Consider the following 19,515-nt stretch of genomic DNA (forward strand, 5'->3'; position numbering starts at 1 on the left):
TCAAGTGTTAATATCACAAGGAGACAAAAAAAATAATCATTAAGAAAATTGGATTTTTAATTTCTCATAGTAATTTTGGGGTTAATTTTATGGAAGATAATCGCCAATAGCAGGTGACAGTGATTCTCAAATTGTATTGTGTAAATATATTTGAAGCGCTCTTTCTCTTTTGTTTATTTACTCGTGAACAAATGGAATTTTAATTTCATGAGCAGAGACAGGCAACACACACACAAAAGGCCTCAATCTTAAAACAAAGCTTTTGCAGTCTTACAAAAACAAATCCCGACATTAAAAGTCTCGGTTGGCGAATAACAGATGAGTGTCGCGGCGGCGGCGCATCTTCTTAATATCAAAGGATCTTGTGTGTCAAAGCAGAGCAGCTGCACTGAACTTGCTGACAATCGCTATGAAGTGTTAATGAGTATGCAGTGCAGTTGTTGTCACACTTTATGTGACGCATCATTGGGACCTTAATAGACCCCGAGAAAAATCTGGAATAATAATCAGGCAGATCTCACATTTCGAATTGTTACCAGTTACTATAAAGTATGGATATGGCTGAATAAAAACTTTCAATGGACGAGAGGCTCACCGATTGCACACAATGATGATGACAACCACAGCAATGAGGAAGACCAAGCCCGCAGCCGTCGAGCCGATGATGAGGGGCAGCTTCTCGCGAATGCTGCTGTTGTATTCGGCTGCCGGAGACAAATAGACACAGAAAAAAATATTACAAAATAAATAAATTGTATTGTACGATGACATTCATACCGATGAATAATAATTCTAACTTCTTGACAAAACCATACTTTTAACATGTATTTGACAAGGAAGTTATTTTTATAAATTTAATGTACTAATCAAAAATAATTTACAATTTCACAACAAAAATGAAACATTTTTACAAGTAAAAAGTTGAAAGTTTTATAGGAAACTGACTGGCTTGTAGCTTTTCTAATCTTGCTGTTTTATGACAGAGTACATGTTTAACAACTGAAGACCATCAAGCTTGTATTGCGATCCCTTTGAATGCGTCCGACCCCAGGGTGACATTAAAGTGGACATGAAATCCATACCGCATGAATCAGCTGCTAAACAATAAATAATGCTGTGTTTGACTGTAAAATCATCACTAAGAAACTTTTGTGCTGAGAGCTACGTGTGTGTGTGTGCGTGTGTGTGCGTGTGTGTGTGTGTGCGTGTGCGTGTGTGTGTGTGTGTGTGTGTGTGTGTGTGTGTGTGTGTGTGTGTGTGTGTGTGTGTGTGTGTGTGTGTGCGTGCGTGCGTGCGTGCGTGCGTGCGTGCGTGTAAGTTGATGTATGACATTCCGGGCTAATGGCGGTCCTGGGAACTGCTGGCTAAAGGAAATGAGCTTTTCAGAGGGTAAAGCCACGAATGGTTGTAACATTAACCTACATGAGCGGTGCAGTGTAATGAATATGTTCCTGCTTCTGCAGCGCGGAGAGAGAAGTGGAGAAAACTGAGAACTTATCCTTCATCCAAGACTGTTAGTATTTACTGTGTATACTGTAGATAAGCACAACATGAGACACAATCGAAATCCAGTTGTGCTAAATTGACTTCATTGGTTTTACTGGTTAGCTGGAGCCTATCCTAGGTGACTTTTGGCGAGAGAAGCATTCTGAAATCTGTAGCCAAAACACAAAAATTATTTAAAAAATTAAAAAAAAAAATCTTTAAAAAATAAAAATAATAAAAATAATAATAACCCAATTCCCTCAGAGGATACCGCACTAAACAGCTCACCTTCCGTCATGGTCTGGAAGTAGAGTTTGCCACTGTAGCGTCCAAATCCAGCGACGGTGCGCGCTCGCACCTGGAAGACGTAGATGCTCCCCGACTTGAGGCCTCCGACAACCGCCGTGTTGGTCTGGCTCCGCACGACAGTGGAATTGTACTCTGACTGGTCCTGAGGAGAAAAGATTGATTTTGTTTCTCAGTAGCGTGATGTCTACATTACCTGAAGGACAAAGGAAATCATCATGCCGGTGTCAGGCACTGCTGCAACTCAAAAATCAAGGTACCACTGTAAAGAGTTTAGAGTGCAATGACTGGCATCATTCGCGAGCCTTGACCATCAGAGGCATTTCGCGGAGGATGCTGACATGTCGGAGCTGCTTCCCATCAGTCCAGCTGTCACTCAGCACACACTCGAGGGCTACAGCGGGGAGCTCAAGACGATCGTTTTGACAGCCCTCTCCTATCTTGTGCGCCTACTCTTGTTTGTATTCACCTGTGAGAGCGTGCCTACTGCTACTAGACTAAAGGTGTCCCTATGAGAATTAATGGTGCTAGTGTTGGGAGGAAAAAAAAAAAAAAGTCAGACAAGCAGTCAGCGCAGCCTTGTTTTGCCTACAAGTCTCTCGGGCAACTCTACTGCGGAGCCCGGTGTGTTTTCATTTCTTTACTTCTGTCTACGTGAGGACACTCAGTAATACAACTGTGGGCTGCACAATCCCTTAAGAAATAAAGCTCTTCTTTGCCAAAGTAATAATTAAAAACATATGCATCTGAGTAGTAAAGGCCGTAAATAAAATTATAAATGCGTTGGTTGAGGATTGTTATTACATGTTGACCAATGCGGGTGAAAGTAAATTTGTACCTTTTCATAGTACTGCAGCTCATAGTCCAGGATGACTCCATTGGGCTGATCTGGCTGGGACCAAGAGAGAGTGATGCTGTCCACACTGCGACTCACTTGGTGCATGATGGACACTGTGGACGGCGCTGCAAACAGACAACAGGGAACAGAATTGTTGATCCAAACACTTGTAGTAAACCCGCATTGTTTTGCATATAAAATATCTTTTTGATTTTAACAATCACCACTCAGCATGCACTACTGGCACACTCAACAAACAAACGGATACAGAGAGGCTTTATTTAGTTTTGTGGTTGCTGTATTTTTCTCTCTGTAAATAACAGCTTGAAGCGTTGTAGCAGTGATTTTCCGTACTTACAAATTACATGTGGACCCCCACCCCCCACTTAGATTGCCAGTCTTTCCTTGGAAACACATGACAATAGATAAAAGTCACAACTAGAACTCTCACCACGTAAGGTGTGTGTGAAATTTAAGTTTGGTTACGTGAGGCAGAAATGCCAAGCACAATTCCACCGTGCTGCCCGTTTATTATCGCCACTCCTCCGGATGTGAAATCAACTCAAATGTCAATTCCACAACCATCAGCTGGGGCTGATGTTTACCTCACGGTGGGTGGCCGGTGACCAGCAGCTCTGTGCGCTCGGCACGCTACAAACGCCATCACGTCAACGCCTTCGGCGGCCATTATGATTAGTTCAGGGCGCTGCAGGTCAGCGTCAAACCAAGTGAGGCACAAGTTAAAAAGCACATGTGAAGCACAACAACAGGAGGGCTGCCAGGAAAGATTTATGGATACAAATCGTTCGGCATGTTCACCCATACCCCCTACCGAATGCATGCACGACTCCACATGGAGGCTCCCCCCCAGAGTCCCTGAGACATGTGTTTGACTGAGTAGAAAGCGACGGCGACCACACAATTCTATAGGCTATAATAATGGACTGACTGTGCAGCTGCATGTTGGGTTTCACAGGCCTTGCAATTTGCTGCCTTTGTGGCTAAGGAAAGCGGTGACAAAGCAAAGTGGCTCAAGCCTGTTGATAAAAAGACTCAAGTAGTTCTGTATACAACAGTGATGTCCGGGAAGGCGGAGGGATGTTGAGATGTTTGGATAAATACAGCTATTATTCCATAAGTGCTTGTCCTGTTACTTGTCCACTAAATGGTTGACATTTCCTGTTCATCTTGCAAACTTCAACAATATAATTGCATTTGTACTAATTTGAAAACGATTCACGACCTTCCCAAAAATCCGCAAGTTAGTGGGCATCAAACCGAAGAGTCCTCACACGCTTGTTTGTAGTCACCTGTCGAATAAAGCAATCAGTCCCTCTAAGGGGAACTCACGGGTATCCCATTATGGATGGACACAACCTCAAGACTAGCACATGGCCGCGTTTCCATTAAATACACGCAACGGCAACCTGATACAAGGCCAAAGACACAAAAGCGGCTCGTGTGTTACCATACACGGCATGGGCGCATGCTAATGGGACACGGAGGAAACACAACATGGCGACATGTCCGTGTCAGGATCCGAGACGGCGAGACGCTCACATCATTGTAAACGGGCAGACAGTCAAAACCCTTCGAAACCTTTTTATTTATTAGGCAAGACTTAAACGGTGCAAGGCAAATTGTATTTTAATGGCCTTCTTTTACAACTGTGTTAGCTTTAGTTAATGGCTAAGTCGGTTAAAATTCTGAATTGACTACAGCATGTTCTGACATACATAGAAATTTGTGTCAGCCGGAGGGTCGGAACTCCATCGTAAATAGAGAACATGCCACAAGTTCATGCCTGTATTCATCTTTTCCCTTCTTTGTTGATGCAAGAAAAATGACGCGGAAAGCACCCGATTCCATTCTATTAAGAACTGAAATGAAAGACGCGAGAAGGTTTTCCGACAATCTATAAAATGAAGGCTGGCTCATCAAGGACGGTCACATTCTTAAAAGGGAGGGCAAGCTGGTTGAATAAAAGGACTCTATTCATATTCCCCTGAATTAATCAAGTGGTGATAATGGAAAGGACAGGGATTGTAAGTTCAACTAATTAAATTAGAAGGCTGATTTGTGAAGATAAATGATGTTCATGAATAGGTCTGCAGGTTTGTCACATCCTTCGCCCGAGTCAGACATTAGGGCCTGCGAGTCCTGGAGAAACACTAACACGCCGAACAATTTAGGAATAGATTTGAATCTGGGAGAAAATGAGTAAATATAATACGATTCAATCCCGTGGTTTGCCCTGGAAGAAAATTTTTTCCACATCTCACTCCATTGCCTCTTTTTGTTTAACGAACTGCGAACCAGCACAAAAACTTATGGTTATTTCGAATGAGACGGAACAATCTGCAACTTCCAAGAAACCAAACGTTGCATATAAGCGATAATGTGACACATGGCTCATCGAACAATACCTGGGTTCCATTACCTAAATCAGATTTTTATTAAGCAGGATATTCCAAATTTGCTAAATTATTGCGTAGAATGGACACACGTAACACACTAGTTGAAGAGAAACAAGCACAGGACTCCAGCTAAGCGCACCAAACTACATTTAGTGTAGCATTGCAAAGAATTTTCAATCATCTGTTTGATCTTGATTCCAAAACTGGTCCGTGGTGCAAAAAATGGTTGGGGGGCGGCTTTTGATCAGCTTTCTTCTCATATCCCAGCATGTCTGGAAACACTTGGCTCCTACTTTATTGCAAGTTGTGCAGCGCCATTCTCTGCTGTGATTTAGTTTGAGACCGTGGGGAGGTACAGGGAGAACAGGACAGAGCCCATAAATCCCTTTTCCTTTACACAGTAAAAACAAGCGCGATAAGGTCCAAAAGGTCCCAAAGCAGCTGTTCCTCAGGGTTCTGCTCCTGCCATTCTCTTGGGCTGCCCTCCGTTTATGAACGCTGTATCAGTAGCTCTTTAGCGACCAAGTCAGTATTTGTACTACTCTGGCAGCCGGCCCCACAGCTGCAAAGTATTGTGGGTCTACAGCATTTTCCCAAAGTCAGCTTGGCGTTGATCAAGCTTAAAACCATCTGTAGGAGGAAAAGATGGACTACCACCTACTCAAAATTATAAGCCCATTTTTAAATGAGCATTTTATGGTCCCTGTATTGGTGGGCTTGCAGATGTTCGGCAGACAGATTCAGTGATCCACCGTTCATTGAGGGTTATAAGTTCCAGACCCACCACCAATAGGTGTCAATGTGATCTAAATCAATTAAAAACACATTATGAACGCAATGGAGACGTATTTGAATACACAAAATGTACAGAAATGCAGAAAATATTGCATTCCACACTGGTTTTCAACATTTTCTCAAATCACTGTCCTGAATGTACGAGTTCAAAGCGCACAAGCTGTCAAAAAATAAGTTCCTTCCGAGGATAAGACCCGGGACAAAACGAGTCATGCAGAAAGCATTTGAGCTGACAGTATTATTCCTTTTAAAGAAGAAAAACACACCATTTGGCAAATATTTACGGATTAGACATGGCCCTTAAACTCAAGGGTGAATTGGGTGGAATGCTTAAAATATTGGAGTTGTCTGTCAAAGCTATGCGGAACGATGGTTTTGGATCATACAGCTGTGGAAGGAAGGAAGGAAGGAAGGAAAGTCAACAGTTTAGGGAGACGCTTTGAGGCAATGCTGTCGTCTGCCGCGAGAAAAATCCTCCTGAACCCACAGGAAGCATGTCAACATTCATTAGAAAGAAGCAGTTTGGATTGGTTGTTTTTTCTTATTTCCCAAAACAAAACAACGTCTGCTCGCACGCATGCAAACATATTTTTAAAAAAATTTAGAAGATTTATAGTATATTCACGCAAATCTCCAAACGCACTGTGTCTAACTGCTTCCTGTCATGTGACCCTACTATGCAAACGAGAGGTTTGTTTGTGTGGAAATTTTTATTCCACAAATTCATTTATTAGCGGAACAGGAATTTAGTAAAAAACTCACATAGTTGCAGTTTTTCTACTCTTTCTATAATGCTCTAAAATGGCAAAAGATGGTGCAAAAGCTCTGGCTAATAGGATAGTAGTAATTGATGTTACGGAAATACGATATCTTGAATATCAAATGAGAGACTTTCATCTTTGTATGTCAAGGAGGATGTAATTTTTTGTGTGTGTGGATTTTTAACAAAAAACATCGAATAACTGATTATAAATGATTATTATTGGCAACTATAAATTTGGGGGATTTTTTGCTTTGCCATTAGTTGCTTGATTTGTTTTTTCGGCAGTGGTCGGTACCAGGCACGCTACATCATTTTTTGTTGTATTTTATTATAAGTGCATTAGTGCTGCTAAATTATGATGACTTAGTTATGTCAATATGAGGAAAGCGAAATCTGGGTATGTCAATCCCTCTCAAAATATTAGCTGTTGGTAAATAGTTAAAGCGGCAGCAGGTTGACATCGCCTCAAAAAATACACGGCTCAAAAACATCCCTTCTAAATGCACCGGTTAAAATAGAAATTTCTGAATTATTAACCACTGCCTTTTGCACATCTCCTCCCCCTCGTGAACCAAAATATCAGCCACAAGTCGAGCATATTTTCTAAGCCAAGCATCAGCAAAAAGCACACTGCTGCAATTCTGGAAGAAGGTTTAGAACATGGCCTTTTATTTATTTTTTTTATTCAATCCATTGGCTCTTTTGGTTTTGAATTATCAGGCATGCTCCTTCCTGACTGAAGCAAATAAATGGGTGCATTAAAAGTATGATCGATTAAACCGTCATTAAAAGCACACCGCTTGTGCACTCAACATTTATTTGTATAATGGCATTATGTTCTCTTTAAACACTCCACTGGGCCAGGAGACCGTGGCCTTTTAACCCAGATTTATACACAGGCAATGAGCAGACTCTCTTTCCTGCACGTCAAGAGGTATGCTGATAGATGGGAGCCCATGTGACTTGTGAATGATTCATAAACAGGATCAATTAGGCAACTCGTTTGATGATCCATGAGATGATTTTCCTCGGGGAAAACGTAATTAAATTCATATAGAAGAATGCATGGAATATTAAAGGCATCTGATGAAGCCTGCAGGTTGCACATCCATCCGTACATCTAATGTGCTGCTGTGGAACTCGGCTACACCTCAGTGAACATATCGTTTCGCCAGTCACGATGAGAACAGCCTTCAAGGAGGTGTGATGCCGAGCCCTCCAGTCTGACCCGACCATATGCGTCCTCTTCTGTGCCTTCTGTCGCCGTGACCGAGCCACCACGTGGTCACCCTAAGCCTTCTTGTATGTACATCTCGCTGACTCGTAAAACAGCCTCTTGGCAGCTTCAAACCAGATTTTGAGGGAGCTTACACAACTGTAGAGTAGCTTGCACATATGCACAATGCCACTACATTTAAAGTGAACAAAAAGTTTACATATTAGCACCACCAAGTTGCCGCTTGCTTTGTCTCAGATGCTAGCGCTGCCTCCAACAGTCATACTCAGCATTTGCTTGACATAAAACCGCCATCCCAAACCTCAGTGGTTTCAACAAGAGTGTGACGATTGGATATTAAGTATGCTGTAATTCCTTGCCCACTGTGTATTTTCACGAAAAAAAAGTCAGAGCGCTTTTACCGAGACAATCTAACATTTTGAAAACTGCATAATATATCTCTAGGTCAAGCCTCATCTTGGGCCTCCCATCTGGCTGTGCTTCAGTGCTTTTCACACCAGCAGTCCCCATGGTCATGCCTCTTCAGCACAACTCGGCCATTGGGGCTGTAATTAAGCCATACGTCTTCCCCTGGACCATATGCATACCCTGCCGCTGATTACACCCTCAGTGGCCAGTGACTAATGTGATTCTCTTGCACAATTGGCCAGTTTAGGCACCACTCAAGTAACTCAGTATGCAGTCCACTACACCACTTTGTTAAACAAATTATACCATACATCTCAAAATTGATTGGGACAAAATTTACAATCCTGAAAAATCCTTCTTTGATGTTCAGATCGGAAATTGAGCATTGCACAGGTCAGGCGACTTACGTAATTTGTTGTTTTTATGCAACAACAGCAAGTGGTGCTGTGGGCGATCAGTTCCAGACCGAACTGCTATAGAATTAAAAAATGTATAAGAAAGGTTTTGGTATAATTTTTCAATCTAACACACTAATGCATATATTCTGCGGTATTGCAGGAATTTCCGTATCAGCTGCAAAGATAAATTCCACAAAAATTGGTTTATAGTGAGGTGGTGACGGTGCTGCTTTCCTGCAGCCTGTTCTGGCGCTTGCTGCCTGTGTGAACAGCTGGGCCCAGAACTGCCTGTGGTAATTAAGGCTGACATGATGTTTATGTAACCTCCAGGCCTCACAAACCAGATGCAATTATAGGCTCCTGGTCGGCGTGACCCCCGTCCCCCTAGCGTAGCGCCATGGTCCCGTCACTGAGCCCGGCAGCTCCGCAGTGTCACCAACGGGGGGAGTTAGGCTGGGGGTTTTCGTTTCGGCGTTGGTAGGGTGTGGCGAGTTTCCTTTCACAGCTCCCCGCGACGGCCGCTCCCGCCTTATAATCTAAAGTGACGGGCACTTGAACGGAGAGGGTGCAGAGCCCCCCAATTTCCGCAAGGACTCCTCGGAAGGGGGAAGCAGGGACACCGATGGCCGGGGCAGTAGACTTATTGTGGTCCGGCGAAAGAAAGAGGAAAAAGAGGGGTGGGGGCGGCCTCATTACAGCGCTTAACTGCACTCACAGGCCCTCATTAAGCCACCACAGCAGTGACTTAAATCCAAACAGACAATAAAAAGGGGCTGCCGTTTGAGTAAAAGGCCTCCATCTTGGACTTTCAGCATTGTAATGGCTACTTTATGGAGCTGTAAGGCAAACAGATATCAGTAAACACTGACGTTTTGCTACAATGGCTCAATTTGAGGGGAACATTTAAAGGGATTCCAGCGCCGAGTAATGTGAGTGAGTTGTGTGGTTCGACAAATGAAATAAAAGCTGAGTAGCTTTAGGTGCTTCGGTCATATGGCAATATGCAGGGTGGTTGGGTGGTCGAGGGTTGAATAATGAGACATCGCGGGCACATAATGCTGTCGGGAGACTTAATAAGAAAAGAAAGAGCGCTGTTAGCTTACAAGCCTTGCTCGTGATGCCAAATGATGCACTTGATTGATGCAATTAAAGAGCAAATCACTGCTATGGCCTTACTGGAATCCTTAGAGGAGGAGTAGACTTCAAGCACAAGGGCTACAACATGCAAAGCTCAAATGTTTGCAGACGAGATGGAGAGAGATTTGGAGGTGTCTCTTGATAGAATGCTTGCGATAAAGCCCTGGATTTACACTCTGCCCTTTATTGAGACTGCTTATCCGGCTCAGGCTCGCGTGAAGCTGGAGACTATCCCAATAGATTTTGGAAAAAAGGCTGACTACACCTTGAACTGGTTGTTGGTCAATCACAGGGCAAATATTGAGGCAGACAATCATCCCATATTCACTTTCAGTCTCTCAGTTGAAACGGATCTCATTCTGCTTCTAACCAAGTCACCCGGTGACCACTGCAGGTCAAACACCCAATTCTGACTTAAAACCTGGAACCAAAACCTTAATACCTGGATGTAGGGCACTAGAGGGCAAAAAAAAAAAATGCAATTGTGTTGCTTGGAGCATGCAATGTAAATCCTGCCTAAAAGGCAAATCTCAACCAAAGGAAATACAAATCTTTTCCCCTCTTACCCGAACACTTGCCCATAATCACTGAGACAAATCTAGAGTTTTATATTGTTTAAAATAACACTGAGTGGTTGGGTGAGCTGCAATCATTGCTGAATGGTGTGTGATGGTCTGCCTTGCAGAGCCACAATTTGCAAACCGTGAGGTTGAAGTATAAGGACCTCATTCTCATTCTGTTCGCCCCACCATTGAGGGCACACTTTCAACCACTCATCTGCATACATCATCATACACTTTGTGAGGTGCCCTGTGCATTTTGTGCTTGTGCCACTGTAAGTGTATTGAAGAGGAAGCCTAATGGTGCTCATTTACCAGCAGCCTTGTAACAGTGTCCAAATATTTAATGTTTCTGTACTACAATATTTATGTCTGTGGATACTATTACAATATCTTTTCATTTTTACACCAATATATTTCCCCCACAAATGAAATGGCAAGTAATTGTTCGTTGACAAAACGGCTGAACCGCAGACCAAAGAGCGGAAGAATAGCCCTGCCAGTCCAGAGGGCGAGACATGCAATTTACCCCCGCGGAGTTGTGACGACGTGAAAGCACCTGCTACTCACACATCGCCTGCACCAACTTGAAAGGCGACGACCGTGGTGATCATGAGATTAATGTTACGCAGCCTTAAGCGTATTGACAGGAAATATTTTTGTACAAAATGCTTCTTCTCCCTACCAATAAATAAATTCAGTGAAGTGAAAATGTCAGCTGTTGTTCAAGTGATGTCCAGGTGAACGTATGCTAGCAAACTTTACTCGTTAGCCAACATGCAAATCTTTAAATACTGTATAATATAAAAGTAAATAAATACTACAATTACAATAAAACATATAAAAACAATCACAATATTAAACGTATACCAGAAAATTACTTTTTGATATGTAAGTATACTGGTTCCGGCAATAAGGTGCATCGGGTGGAAAAAAATGTGCCAAACAAATCATGTGAGTAAATCTACGGTGACCCCTCATAGGAAAAACCGAAACTCAACTAATATTTTACGAAGTCATTTTTACTAGTCATTAACTTTTTCCCAAATATCACTTTCAGGACTTCGATAGGAGACTGCTTACCAGCTTGGTTGGTGGTGATGTTGACCGAAGAGTATTGCGGTGAGTAGGGACTCTGGTCCGACACACCGTTGACCGCCTGCACCTCGAACGTATACTGCGTGTGTGCCAGCAGGTCGCTGATATACACCCGCGGCTCGGTCAGACCCAGCTGGCGGGGAAGGAACTGGACGTTGTCGCCGCAGCGCGTGCAGCCACCACGGCCTCCTCCGCAGCTCTTGCAGATGATGTTGAAGACGACGTCCTCGCGGCCGCCCGAATCCCGAGGGCTCATCCACTCCAGCATGACCGAGGTCTCGTTCACGCTGGAGATGACGTTTTGCGGCGCCGAAGGGACCGCTGGAGGACGCAAGAGATGCTTGAGTGAGTATGACGACGTTTAGACAACAGTGCCAAGACAGTGACTAGTGATGGCCCCTGATCAAAGTCAATCTTAGATGGCTATACTAAAGATATCAAGGTCTTCCCAAAGAAAAAAAAAAACAACCACCAAAGAATCTGTCAATCATTTTCCCAGTGTGCTGATTTGATCAATACTCCAGGCTCTCCAAAGCCCGCCATCCTTCTTCAAGATTCCCATTCACTGGATCCAATTTTCCAAACCGGTGCCCACATTCAAGCTTTTTTTCCCATGGAGCAGCATGGTGAAGAGTGTCCAAATTGGATAAAACCCCATCTCATTTGGCGGCTCCGCCTGCACGTTGATTGGCAGGCCAAACAAATACACAAGTCTGTTCATCTTGTTTTCAGCACATGCACCTAACTGTGGAGGAAGGCTAATGAGGGCAACAATTGGATTCGCCACACCACAGATCGGAGTCCATTGTTTCTTGTTTAACTTCATTTGAGTGGTGGTAATTAATGCACCTCCAACTATGAAAGGCAGTGTGCGTTATTGGTTGCCCCCCTACATGAAAACATAACACCTCCTCGAGGACGGTGCCAAGTTAATAACTCAGCTAATCAAGGTTTCAACCGCGGGTGAATTCATCTCTTTCGATCCATGTCTTTATTATGTCATGTCCTCATATGCGGTATCTGAGAAAAATGTTAAGCCTATTTTGGCAAAGCAGTAGTAGAACGTATTGAAAATTTGTCAGAATATATAAATACATAGCATATATAGATATGTAAATATAAATATATATTTAAATAAATTAAAATAGAAATATAAACACCTACTGAGTGAAATGATGAAGATGGCTTTTTTTTTTCTGAAATTGTAATCATGGGTTTTGAAAATGATATGTGTGTATTGGAATGTCGATTTGAATTTAAATAAGTCTTCAATCTTTGACCAGTCTGTGTCATACGGAAGAAGTAGCACTAGAGAACATACATGGAAAATCTTCTTAAACACAGTAACCGCTGAGTAATACCGCCACATTAGCTTAGGGTGGCTTAGTGGGCCCCGCTTTAATCACGCCGAGGGCCGTGCTGCGCAAACTGCGAGTGATGTGACGCCGCTGCTCTCTCCAGTCCACAACAGCTGCTTGATTCCCAGTGCCGTGTTTATGCAAATCCCCTCTGTTGGGGAGGCCATCATCTCGCCCTTTCAGCACACACAAGAGGGAGCGAAAGAACGCAACGCTAACAAAATATTGAAAGGGGATGTTTTTTTTTTTTCCTCGTTCGCTTTCGTTTTAGCTGGACCAATCCTCCCCCAAGCGTCGACCTCCGCCGTCATCCTCACGTTCCTTATTCTCGGCTTCAAATTCACATTCAAATTCCACGCGGCTTCATTGGCATGACAAGAGCCGCGGTGGGCCCCATCTCAATGTGTCGCAGCCCGGCCCTGTGACCTCTGATGGAGCCGTGTGATGTCGAGGACAGGCCGGCATGCCCTTGTGCAAGTCTTTGGGAGACACACACTCAAACCATGTGACAGCCACATCTTTCAGAAAGGCTGTGTAGTATGTATATTTAACACTTAAATGAAGTCCGTGTGCAGTGAAGCACCCTATATTAATTGCAGGCCATTTATTTTAGTGATAGCTAGAAGTCCGGCATACAGTGAGACCATTTTTTTTTTTTTTTTAAACTGCGGCTCAGCTATCCCACATGCAAGGCCATTACTGTACAGTAAACAATGTGATACATACTGGTGCAGGGCATCTGTAAGGGATCCGAGTCGGTGCGGTAGTAGCCATTGCGGCAGATGCAGTTTATGGCTCCTTCACTGGTGGTGCGGCTGTTAATGGGACACTGCCGGCACGACTCATCGCCCTGAGTGGGCTTGAAGAATCCCGACGGGCATGCTGAAAGTCACAAAAAGAGGAACATTTAATTTTATTTTATTTTAAATCAGAACGCAGATAAAGATCTATTTGAACCTTTGTTTAGAAACGCTATACCTGTATTAAAACCACACTTAGAAATCCTCTGGAATTCTAAACCTGGCTTTCAACAAACAGAGATACAAAGAAAGCAAATAAATTATGAAACTAAATTATGATTGATCTGAGACTTGTTGACTGTGGACACTCTTGAAGTAATATGAAGAGACTGAGTGGTCCAAACCCAAGCGGTGGCTTGCCTGTGAGGCGGTTCTCAGCGCGACATGCTGTTCATGTGAATAATTCACAGTCTCTTGCTTGCCCGTCGTGCATCTGCATGGTTCACTTTCTGTTCGGGGCCCTTTTAAGAGGCTCCCTGCACGTCCATGACAAGTCAAGATAGACGGCAAAACCGGAACTGGAGCATCTGTGTGCTATGCCTACCAACGGATGAAGTGTTTGGCTGACTGTCATTATTTGGACGTACGAGAATAAAAACATATTAAAATCCCAAGTACCAGTAGTGCCATGTTCTTTTCATTTTCACTTAAAACCATAATCATGGTTTCAAATCAAACTCTTGAATCCTAATTTTTACTTGAAACCAATTCTGGCTGGATACTATTTTGAAGCCTTAAACATTTCTATAAAGCCGACTTTCAAACACTAAACCTGGCTCAAAACCTTAATCTTTAATCCGACCCATGTCTATAAATCCTACTTTATACCAAGTATACCCTGAACCAAAACCTAATTTAAAACTAATTTAAGATCGAAACTGCAACTTTAAACCATAACCAAAGGTTTGAAACCCTAACGTGAAATCCTGATCTTATCTTGGAACCCTACTTTGAAATTATCACCCTGTCTTAAACCCTAATTAAAATCCTAACCCTTTCTTGAAACCCTTAGTTACCAAAACCCTAATTTTGGTTTGAAACCTTATTCTAAGACCGTTTACGTGAAAACCCACAACAAATTTACCAGTTGGCTTGATTGATGAGTAGTGACTGAAAATCCACACATTAAGATTTTTTAGCGAGCACGAGTCATTTTTATTTATATCGTGACAGTAAATTCAAATCAACTCAGAGATTTATGCTATGCTAACAGTGTAGTATTTGCTAAGTGTAGACCTTGCCAGCATTTCAAGGCAACATGTGCTTTGCTTATCACAAATATTTTCTATCCACATGAAGTCATCATCACTTGTCATTGCGTCTAAGTAGCTTTGACATGTTTGCTTTCTGCCATGATTGATGCCCAAGCTCTCTCTTTCTCTCTCTCATTACGCGCCGTGTGAAACCCGAAGCGTGAACACTCTCGGTGCCAGTCGACCGTTTCGTCGAGGCCCGAGCCAAGCCACTTCGCGAGGGAATTGCCATCAAACCGACTTTGAAAGAAGCCGTGTAAAGACGTGTTGAAGGGGAGAGGGTCGGGGGGCGTGTGTCGAGGGTCCATCGGTGGGAACAAAGAGGAGAGCGGGGAGAGGTCCGGAATGTCTATGTTTGGGAATTCAGCATATGTGGGCACAGTTGATGATGGATGTGCTGCAACTGTGACAAACGTCACAAATGAAAAGAATGCAAGGATTAGAAAGTATAAAACTCCATGAGGCCTTTACTACTGCGGGGATTTTTTTATATTCAAATGGTCACAAGCTGCTCGGGCTGCCGCTGAGTGATGAATAGTTCCCCGCCGTGTGTAAAAACCCAAGACACTTTCTTTGTAGCTTTGCCAAGCCTCTTCTCCATTCACTTGTTGAAATCGTTTGTTTGTTGTGTCTATCACTAATTTGAAAGCCTAACTTGGAATCCCAATCCTGGTTTCATACCTTAAATTTGCAAGATTCATCCATGTTTACAACATCCAAGTGACGACTCAAACCCGTCTGAGACCGTTTTTATGCTGCTGTATTGGCTAGCAACTGAGTTCAAATGGACACAGCAGATCATTTGTGTGTGTTGCTTTGGTATCTTCCAAATAACGAATTCCGGGCAAATCAAATCCACTTAAAGATGTGTTTTACGTCTCAGCATACCTCTCTGTCATCTGCCTGGAGGGTGTAAGAGGCATTTCCCCCTCGGCGTCCAGATGATAGATTTGAAGAGAGTTGTCTAACATCAGATGTAAGCAAGGCTATGCTTAGATCACATCTTTAATTCTCCCAGAACGTGGCGGCATTTGATGTCCCGCACGTCGGATGTCTCATCCAACTTTTAGAAAGAGATTTGAATTAATTATGGGTATAAATAGTCACCCGTGACAGCTGGCCCTTTTTGTTGTAACTTCCCCTCATAAAACTAAAGATATTGTCATGAACGTGGATTGATTTTGTGGAGCAGACGTGCTGTCAGTCTTCACAGCAACAACAACAACAAAAACAGAGCAAAGAAGCTTTTAAGGAATGTACTGCTCCTCAAATTGTTCCATTCTTTGTAGTGAAAACCTTGTTTGATTCTTAAAATATCTCCTCATTTGAATGAGAACGTCTCCAGTTACTTCAGCCCGTCCGTGCTTTACCACTTTTAATAACACATTGGGCTTTCATTTTGTGTTGATTTCATTGTATTTTTTTTTCAAACGAGACTTACCGCATGGAAACTAGATGGTGAGTCAGGGTGCAAATCACATTTTACAGCAGCTAATTTGCTCCCATTTTTGTTTCAAAGGTTTCCTGGATCTCAACCCCACACATAGGGAGATTTATGACACGGTGGAGATGAGACCTGCAGCTGGACCGTGTATGCGTATAACGAGACTACAAACACATAATAAGGCAAATTATTTGTTCTCAGATGAATTCATGTAAATGTGTTAAATTTTTACCTACACTTTTAATGTTTTCTCTTAACCAAGTGAAAATGTGAAAGAGCCCACACAAGATGAGACTCGCACTTCTCTCCAACACAGCACAACACTCAACGATGTTTCCGCCAATCGGGATTTGCGGCGCCAAAGCTGATGCACTCGCTTGCCCATTTGTTCCTCAACATGTGTGGGATTTCTCACAATTTAAGATTTCATGTCAGATGTTAACAATTGGCAGTTCACAAAGCCCAAGGCCACATGCAATTTCTACACTCCACAATGCCTCATTTGGCCTCATACACCCCTACACAGCTTTCCACGTCTCTAACCACTTTCAAAAAGATTGTCACGATCAAGTAAGTGTCCTTCCCTTAAAACATAAAAAAACATGAAAGAGACAAAAATGGGCAATGGCCATGTGTGTGTGTTTGTGTGATTGTGTTGTTCAGGGTGTGAAAGAAAAAGCTGAAGGGCACATGGATCAAAGGTGGGAGCATTTGTGAATGCGGCAAAAACAGAAACCGCTGAAAGAAGTGAAAACGGCCACTGTCACGAAACGTGTGTGTGTGTTGTGTGTGTATGTCTGTGTGCTTACAAGGACGGAGGGTATTTCCCAGACCGCCGCTGCGACTGCCGCTACAGTGGGCAGTGCTCAACCTTGGGGCTTTGTTGTCTCATATAAAAGTGTTGGTGGAATCACTGCTGGGAAGACGAGAGGCCACTGGAAACACCTATGGACCATTTAGAGAAGGGATGGGCGACATAAACGATGGAGTGGGCCATAGTTTCTCATCAGTGCTATTGAGCTGGCCACAAAGGACCACTCACGTTATGAAAAAAAAAAAGCAATTTTAAAAGACAAAATGTATGATGTTCGAGTAAAGCTTTCTTTGTCACACAACAACACATCGACTGCATCAAACATTTGCCCATTTCCTTGATTTGTGCAAATGCCTGCTTGAGAATTATTTTTTTTTCCTTTTTCAAAGATGAATCTTCCCTTGAGATTTTGCCAATTGCTCCCAAATGTAGAGCACTGCATACTATTAGAATGGGTCACATTAAATACCAGAAAGACAGTTTTTATCTTTGTGAGCACCCATTTGTAACTGCGCAGAGCTTGAGTTATTTTTTTGTATATTTTCAGAAGTTTTGCAAAACTTTACTCCACTCTGAAAATGAAAATGAATACTAAAACTACTGGAGACCAATATTTTGCTCAATGCTGAAAATAAACATTTACCATATGTTCAGCCGTGATAAGCTAAAAAAAAAACCCAAAAAAACCCATACCCCCCTCCTCACTGCCCAAAGGATAATTTTCGGTCTCAACCCAAGCCTCCACCATCTCCAAGACTGATATTTACAAGGACATAATGTAATGGAGGGCCTCTTAAAGGAAATGTTGGTCACGCAATAAATAACAGGTGGAAAATTATTTCCCAGCTTCCGGGCTTATTTTTCCATTATCGGCTTAACTTTGGCTATGAATTACAGCAGTGGCGATGGCACTGGCAGGCAGTTTGCAGCTTAACATTTCGCTGTGGGCTACATTACAGTGACTAGACGTAGTTTTCAGCCCAACTTAAAGTTCTCGTACTCTGCTTAAAAACAGAATGAGTTCATATTTTCAGTGCACATAGGCACCTGCACACCACTTATGGGCACACCTGATAAAATATATGTATTTCTTCAAAAATGATAAAACTACCACAATGTAGTAGATAAGCTATTTTCTTTGCATTGTATAAACACCAAAAGTTTATTATACTGTACTTGAGACGACATAGAACTGTCAATTAACTCATTAAATCATACATCCCTTTTGTTCCACTTTCATAACCGTAGCCTCTTGATACTGCATAAGTGAATCATTCCAATGTGGCCGCAAAGCTCTCGTGATGTTCAACAGGGCTTCAGTACCACAGAGGGAAGGGTTGGGTGGGGGGGGTCGTATTTCCATACTGTGTGATAACTACCATCTGTCAATAGAGAGGAAAGCGAGATGAAAGGCGAATATCAGCGGAGCCATTCATGCGGCGCTGCAATAACATCTGGAATTTTTACAGAACTCCTTCTGCTCCCACTGGCCAAGGGAGAGGGGAGAGACAAATGGAGAATGGCAAAATTACAGGCCAGGTGAGCCAACATATGTACATGGGGTTGGAAAACCAACAAGACTCGAGACTTTGCGGGGGAGAGTAAGTTGGATAATGGGTCGCTTCTTGCAGGGTGATAAATTACAGGTCCGAAGGATGTCACGGTAGGCTCAGGTAGGGTACGAGTGGGTGGGCTTCGCAGATGGCCGAGGTATGTCCCCTTTGTGGTCGTTCGTCTCCATTTATGTCGGCCAGCCTCCTAGCTCCACATCCTGGCATATTCCATTATGTTTAATGATGGATCATTAGTGACGCAGGACAAATGTCACATAATGGTGCATAATTTGAAAATATGGCGCAGTAACCTGGTCAGCTAATGAGCCTGCATGCTGCTAATGAAGTCACTCAAACTCCTCTTATGAGACAGTTGGGGATTAAATAATAGATAAAAATGACTCTACTGAATCCCTTGCATAATGCCTTTTGCCAAATTTCTGTATCAGAATTCTTGTACAGTTGGCCTCAACCTTTCAAAAACAAAAGTTACAATTGGACTGTCACACTTGACAGACACTTGAGCTGTATGAGAAGTGTTGAAAAAACGCCTGATTCTCGTTGTATGTACGGGAGCCAGTTGGCATTACGTTGCATCAAGATTGAAAGTCTGGCTGGTTTATAGATAAATAGAGCCAATAGTTAGGTAAGATACATTTGAGTTTTGATAAAAATGGATCACTCCAATATTTCTGTTGCAGAAGGGATTGGTCAGCCACAGAGGTACTTTGGAGTACAGATTCATTTCATCGCTTTCTTTATCGCATCACTCATGGTTCACTGACCCTTGGGAAAGATGATGTAACCACAATTGTCTGCTTTTGTCAAGTATTGAAGTCTTTTGTCTGGTC

General features: G+C 42.8%; 1 protein-coding gene across 4 annotated transcripts in view; it reads right to left on the reverse strand.

The window, feature by feature from the left end:
- The window catches only part of ephb2b (eph receptor B2b), a 96,588-nt gene that overhangs the window by 8,156 nt on the left and 68,917 nt on the right, over positions 1 to 19,515 (reverse strand). For all 4 annotated transcript variants that reach the window (XM_049733440.2, XM_049733438.2, XM_049733441.1 and 1 more), the window contains exons 5-9: positions 13,527 to 13,682; positions 11,428 to 11,763; positions 2,630 to 2,754; positions 1,774 to 1,936; positions 596 to 704 (exon numbers count right to left, since the gene is read on the reverse strand). In XM_049733440.2, coding sequence (XP_049589397.1) covers positions 596 to 704; positions 1,774 to 1,936; positions 2,630 to 2,754; positions 11,428 to 11,763; positions 13,527 to 13,682 — 889 coding nt within the window. The remainder of the gene's footprint in view (positions 1 to 595; positions 705 to 1,773; positions 1,937 to 2,629; positions 2,755 to 11,427; positions 11,764 to 13,526; positions 13,683 to 19,515) is intronic.

The sequence above is a fragment of the Syngnathus scovelli genome, chromosome 11 (assembly GCF_024217435.2).
Source record: "Syngnathus scovelli strain Florida chromosome 11, RoL_Ssco_1.2, whole genome shotgun sequence".
Lineage (NCBI taxonomy): Eukaryota > Metazoa > Chordata > Actinopteri > Syngnathiformes > Syngnathidae > Syngnathus > Syngnathus scovelli.